Raw genomic sequence first — 6,936 nt, 5'->3', positions numbered from 1 at the left:
GATAAATGTAGTAGCCGCATCATATGTATATGTGGAAACATATTTCATAAGAAGGAAACAAATACTGTAATTATGAAATCACATGAGTAGTTTCCCAAACGTATAGGACATGACATATCAACTCCCCAGCCATAACTGCAATGATGCAGTAAATAATGGACCGGCATCTAAACTACATTTGACACACTTCAAAATTGCCAAGAAATGTGACTATTACCAATCGTTCCCAGTAAAATTTGGAAGCACTGTTTTTATGAGGAGAAACATTTGTCTTGTGCCATTCCATCTGTCCCTACGAGTCAATGCAAGTAATATCTGCTAAGTACTGTAATGTTATGACAAAAGAGATTCTTGGTTAGGAATAAGAATGCTGTCTAACAATCAAATATGTACTGCCAGCATACTGAAGATCTAATTATCACTGCTAAAAGATGGCGCTACAATATCAGATACACAGGCGTGCCACTCCATATTTTTGTTACTTCAGCCTCAAACATCTAAAGGCAAATTTAGGTAGAAGGATTGTAAGCCATAAAAAATGAGTGAAAGAACATGAAGTTGTGAGTCAACAGTAGTAGAAACATAAACACAAACACCTCAATAGGATTTCATTTGTTTTATGAAAGTTTCTATCTTCTCTGCAGCATCATACATATTCTTTTGTTTGATTTCATCCAAAAGCAATCGACATGTCCGATATCTTGGTTTTAAGTCCTGGCTCATCATCTCCTCAAATAGGAGGTATGCCCATTCACATTTGTTTTCCCTACAAAGCCCATGAATCAAAAGTGTATAAGTTGACACGTCAAAACTAATATGGTGCTTAATGACCATGTCATCCAACAATTCCCTCAACTGGCTGTCTGTCTTCCCACTTCTAAAGCATGTTTTGAGCAGCGGGTAGAAGGACTGAGCATCAGGCTTACAAGATGGTGAATTCTCCATCTCCTTAAGAACATTTAAGGCCTTTTGCTGTTCATCATGATGGCAAAACATTGCAATCATCGTATTGTAGGTTGATGTATTCCGGGTGACACCAAGTTTGGGCATCGTCACTTCAAAAACATTAACAGCCTCACACAATCGGTTAGCTCTTCCCAACGTATTAATCAAGGCATTGCAAAAGTATGTATCAGGTTTACATCCACTTGATTTCATTTTCTCGGGTATTTGCAAGGCTTCCTCAAACTTGTATGACTTAGTTAGTGAACACAAGATAGTGGTGTAAGTAACAACATTTGGTTGACACCCTTGAGTTTTCATATCATCAAGGAGCTCATAGACTTTCTGGAAGTTGGACTGGCGACAATAGGATAAGATGATGATTGAGTAGCTGATGACACAAGGTCGACAACCATGTCCCTTCATCTCTTGGATTGTCCAGTGAGCCTCATCGACCCTATTTATCTTGCACCACCCATGAATAAAAATGTTGAATGTATGAGCATTTGGTGGGATATGCAATTTTAACTCCAAGAAGATAGCACGGGCCTGCTCAACATTTTTCTCTTTGCAAAGGGTGTCAAGCAACAAGTTCATCGACTCTGTATTTTTGTCCAATCCAAAGGTCCCTAGGTCATCAAACGTCCTTACAGCATCTTCCCATTCTCCTGCACCAGCAAGTCTTCGCATAACCTTAGCTATAGTAGCAAGTGTCACAAGATGGGCTTGGCACATTTCCTCTACCAGCTCTTTCATCTTTTCCATCTGCTTTGCCTTACCTAGGATGTCTACCATCAAATCATATGCTTTTGGTGACAATTTATAACCAGGGTGTGATGCTGCCCATCTAAAAACACCTAATGCAGACTTCCAGTCATCTTTGAACTGATGGAGTAATATATCAACAATGCTGGGAGAGCTAAGCACAATATTGCAAGCATGGTCATGGGTAAGCAACTGAAATATTTCATTAGCACTAGTTGCAGCACGAACTTTGGTCATCAAAGCATGGAAATCAAAATTCTTAGTCAAATCAAAACTTTTAGCTTCTTGACAGCCAACTTGACTTCCGCTCAAGGAGGAAGAGTCCAACGGGCATGGAAATGAACTTGAAGAGAGGGAGCAAGAAAAATATCCAAAGACAGCATGAGAAAAGGTGCGAGATGCAAACAGGTCACCAAGGAAGATGCTTCTTTTAATGTGGTTCCACACTTGATAGCACATAAACGGGAATATAAAAAGAGGAATGTATTGAGTATGTGGCGCCTTATGCACCTGCATCCACAAAACTGAATGAATCATCATTATAACATTTTATTCTATTTTCCAATTCAAGGATAGTACCACGTAATAGAATTTGGACTTTGGGTTTCACTTAGTAGTATTACGCAGACTTGATAGAGTGCACAAAAGCAATTTAATGTAATCACCTCTATATGTTCTCAAGGGCATTACCCATAAACTTGAGGCAATTTGCGATAAGCGCACACACTACTGACTACACAATAGGAAAGATGCTAAAGAAGATATAAAATAAAGACGGTGGAATTGCAATCAACAAAACTGACTCAAGCAAGGTTGTTTACCTTGAAGTTGGCTTGGGCAATGTGGTCTAGTATGAAGCTATCCCAAGTGAGGTATTGGTAATAGCTCTCTCCAGATCCTTCTTAATTGCCACTCAAGTGAGATCAAGACAATATGTCTCAACTAGATCTTGATTGGAAGAAGCACAAGCAAGAATTTGCATTGAGATTAGAAGCCTGGCAGATCAAGATTTTGGAATTAGGAACATTTGGGAGTTTGCCTATTCTCAAGAACTTAAAATATGTCACTTAGGTTATGTCAGAATAGGTTTTGATGTAATACAAGGATCACCACTTCAGATTATTCTTGTAAAGATCCCTATCATGTATTTTAATATCTTGTTCGCAAGGATTGATGTGGCAAAGGTACTTTGATGTCTTGGTGGATTTCAACAGTATCATAAGTACTGGATCAAACTCTAAAAATGGTATTATGATTCATGAAGATCAATACTTGACTATACATTCAGTTGGTACATGCAGCATCCTTGCACACGTTTGGAGTCAACTCTTCAAGAACATGGACATAATTATCATTTATGACAGTTCCAAGTCATATTCTCGTATTTGTTATGTGTTTAGTTGACTAGAGTAGATACCAAGGTTATTCTATGTAATGATTTTCCACATAAAAATCATGACCCATACGATGCCTTTATTAGCTTGGCATGTGATGAATAATCATCCATATGCATTATACTAAGAATCAAATCTAAAATATCCGTATTCAAATGTACAACTTAACCACTAATTTTAGTAAACCTTTACCCTTTAATTTCTTAATAAATTCTATATATATGCTTTAGAAAAAGAATGTTATAACAAAGATTACCACACTTTGCATTCCGCTTGGCACACTAGTTAATTTACAGATCTTACGTAGCTTTTGTTTGTTAAACGTGAAAAAAATAAAACAAGAAACTTATAAGGATGCTAGACCGAACAATTATCCACACTTATCAAAGAAAAAAAAAATAGCCACAGTAGGCTCTCAACTCCACAAGGTTCAAGTTTCTCTAGGCCCCCCAAATACTAAAGCCTATGGCCGAAAACTCCAATTCCTTATGCTTCTTAAACACCTTTAACAGCCAAAAAGAAATGAAACTGACATTTTCTGAGTTTTTCTTACTCTTGCATACTGCAATAAAATGGTAAATACAAAACACACACGTATGCACGCAGGCACATATAATCTCAATAAAGACTGAAGATATAAGTACCTCAAATTCACCTGAAAAACTACACTAACAACCCAAGTCAAACCTACTACAAAATTTCATTTTTCTTTTTTCCTATGAACTCTTTATAACGAGTTCCCCCTCTCAATGGTGCAGTTGGTTGGGACAATTCATCGAACATGTGGAGGCTTGTGAAAGTATATTCGCACAAGCGAGCAGAAACTGAAAGAAGAATGAGAAAGAATAAAAACATTGAGAATCAAAAACGGGAAGATTGGTTTGAAGAAAGACTCACTAGTAATAAGGTCGTCCTACCTAATCCAAGCTTCTCCGACCCACAATCAGATTGCAACAGCGCATGTGTGCGTGTGTTGGGGGGCGGGGGCGGCGGGCGCGTAGTCTAGTTCCAGTCCACAATCAGATATTTTGGCAAGAGTCGCTATGGTAATCTGAAAATTGGGGATTATATTAGTTTGGAATTTGTCTAAATAATTGGTAGATCCTAATCTTGTATTTGTCTAGGTTACACACTAATGAAAAGGGGAATAGATATGATGCAAACAGGCATGGAAAAATGATTTTTTTTAATAAAAAATAAAAAAAGTGAATATTTAGATAAATGTGTAAATAAAAAATTATAATATCTCTTTAATAAATATAATTTTTAATATAAAAAATTATTAAAAATAATTATTCAATTAAATATTAACATAAATTTCATCATTCATTCAAATAAACATAAACATAAGTTTTATTATTTATGAATCATGACTTAATAATTAAAAAATAAATAATAAATTTTAAAAAAAAATCAGACATAATATAACAAAGAAGAAAGAACAAGATTTAGATTCAGTTAGAGACATAACTTCTTACATCATGTCATACACAGTGATGATGTACTCATATATTTTTTTTTTTCTTCTATCATCTGATAATCATCGAATTATTTTTTTATTTCCATAACTTGAGCTCTTTGAATGGAAGATTGGATGAACCTTGAGATTTTCACTCGTATTATTTTCTTAGAAACGAATTAAAGAAAAAATAACAGAATAAGAATTTGACCAACAAATTTTTTAGACAATTTTGTATAAAATAAAATGTATGTTATTAACTCATCCATTTATAGTTAACTAATAATCTCAAAGTATGTCACAATAAAAAATATATATTTATTGTTAACTAATAATAATAATAAAAAATTGAATTAAAATTATTATAAAAATAATTTAGAATTTTTTTTATTTAACAATTGTGCCAAAGCCAAGCATTTCAACAGATTGTACAAGACTTGTTCTATAAGGCTAGAGAAGATGACTGACATGATTACTAAAATGAGGTAAAATAATAAAATTGTCCACGCCCACTTTACAAATTTATAGAGAGGCAAGTGACAGGGCAGTGGCCCAGTTTACAAATTTATAAAATGGGCGGGGGCAATTCCATCATTTGCCCTCTTTCGATAACCGCATTGATCACCTTCTCTGACTGTCAAGACTTTTTCGTTGTACAAATTGAGACAATCAATAAACCTTTACAAACCCATTTAACAATTCAATGTAGAAGCCAATTCTTCAACGGTAGAAATCTCAAAACCCAAGAAACCCATTTCTCATTTCAACGCATGATACTAATTTTGAGTGGTAGAAACTTCTCATATGCATTTCATGGCATTGTCGCCACATTCAACCACCATCTTTGTCACTGTCACCGCCATTCACAGCCACGAAGCCGCGTGGCGAAGATAAAGAGAACAAGCGATCGATGACTGTTGCAGACATCGTAGAAGTGGCCGAACACAGAAAAGACGACCAGTCACAGTGGTGATCGTCCTCACGAAAAAGACTGTCAACCTTGCAAATAGCCATCACCAACTCTCTCATCTCCGGTATTTATTTTTTATTTCAAATACATATATACAACCAAAATATTTTATACAGAAAAATGTGTATTTTGTGTGTATGTATGTATTATGTATATGTATCATTCAACACAAACACATATACTGATTTCAACCATAAAACAATCATTCCTGCTCTGATACCAATGTTAAAAAAATGAAACCAAATTATTCATAAAATGAAACAAGACTTACCTAGTTAACACAACAAAAGTCAGATTTGTTGGTTGAGTTAATGGTATTAAAACGAAATCACAATGGAAATCGTTTGTTTTCCAGAGTCTAAATGTTTCACACACACACACACACACGAAAATCTCTTTGAATCTTTGAGAGTATCTTTTCAACAATTTCAGACCCATTTTTACATTTGCTTCTGAGTTTTACTATTTTTTGTATATATAAGCAATATATATACTAAAATATATTTCTCACTCATCTACCACTTTCACCAGAATGAAGGGAATGGGGTTCAACTGTCGATTGTAGTTGTTTCCTCTGTTGCAACTGCACACAGCAGTTGCAAATCCGATTATGAATTTGGATCTAGATTCAGGTCTGGATCCAGAGGCCCTTATGGGCGAAGCGACCCGTATACAGAAGCTGGATTTACTAAAGTGTGGAACCACATTAAAAGAAGCAGCTTCCTTGGTAACCTGTTAGGATCTCACGCCTTTTCTCATATTGCAATTGTAGCACCACCTTTTAGCAGTGATAATTAGATCTTCAATGTGCTGGCAGTACTTATTTGGTTATTAGAAAGCATTCTTATTCCTGACTAAGAATCTTTTATGTCATAACATTACAGTACTTAGCAAATATTACTTGCATTGACTTGCATGGACAGATGGAATGACACAAGATCAATAGGGCAAGCACAGATTTTTCTCATCATAGAAACAATGCTTCCAAATTTTATTGGAAATGATTGATCTGACACTACTAGTCACATTTCTTGACAATTTTGAAGTGTGACAAATGTAGTTTAGTTGTTTTGCATTATTTACTTCATCATTGCAGTTATGACTAGGGAAACTAATATGGCATGCATGTTGCATGCATTTGGGAAACTACTCATGTGATTTCATAATTACAATATTTGTTTCCTTTTTATGAAATATGTTTCCACATATGATGTGACTCCTAGATTTATCTTATGTTTTACATATTGCTCCTTTTTAAATTTTTTGCCCTTGGTCCATTAAGAAATATAAAATAAGAAATTACGTAAGGTCAAAGTATCCATTTTAGGACTAAAAAAAAAAAAAAGTAGACACTAAGAATTAATATTTGTTTATTTATTTATTTTTTATTTTAGTTTGTTTCCTAA

General features: G+C 34.8%; 1 protein-coding gene across 9 annotated transcripts; it reads right to left on the bottom strand.

The window, feature by feature from the left end:
* LOC127810689 (pentatricopeptide repeat-containing protein At3g04130, mitochondrial) lies at positions 1 to 4,190 on the bottom strand. Of its 9 annotated transcripts, none has more exons than XM_052350288.1 (3): positions 4,019 to 4,190; positions 3,746 to 3,925; positions 2 to 2,702 (listed from the first exon to the last, which is right to left on the bottom strand). In XM_052350288.1, the coding sequence occupies exon 3, from the start codon at positions 2,245 to 2,247 to the stop codon at positions 598 to 600; it is 1,650 nt and encodes a 549-aa protein (XP_052206248.1). In that variant the 5' UTR covers positions 2,248 to 2,702; positions 3,746 to 3,925; positions 4,019 to 4,190; the 3' UTR covers positions 2 to 597. The 9 variants fall into 9 exon arrangements, with proteins under 9 accessions (XP_052206255.1, XP_052206248.1, XP_052206249.1 ...); XM_052350289.1 differs by having other exon boundaries at positions 3,757 to 3,925; XM_052350290.1 differs by lacking the exon at positions 3,746 to 3,925 and having other exon boundaries at positions 3 to 2,231; positions 2,529 to 2,702; positions 3,999 to 4,190.
* Positions 4,191 to 6,936: the final 2,746 nt, after the last annotated feature.

Source organism: Diospyros lotus, chromosome 9 (genome assembly GCF_014633365.1).
Source record: "Diospyros lotus cultivar Yz01 chromosome 9, ASM1463336v1, whole genome shotgun sequence".
NCBI classification, from domain to species: domain Eukaryota; kingdom Viridiplantae; phylum Streptophyta; class Magnoliopsida; order Ericales; family Ebenaceae; genus Diospyros; species Diospyros lotus.
This window is presented reverse-complemented; position numbering and strand designations above follow the sequence as displayed.

Bases quoted from the DNA above. Each gene is read 5' to 3' on its own strand.
- LOC127810689 (XM_052350286.1), bottom strand. From the start codon at position 2,247: ATGATGATTCATTCAGTTTTGTGGATGCAGGTGCATAAGGCGCCACAT.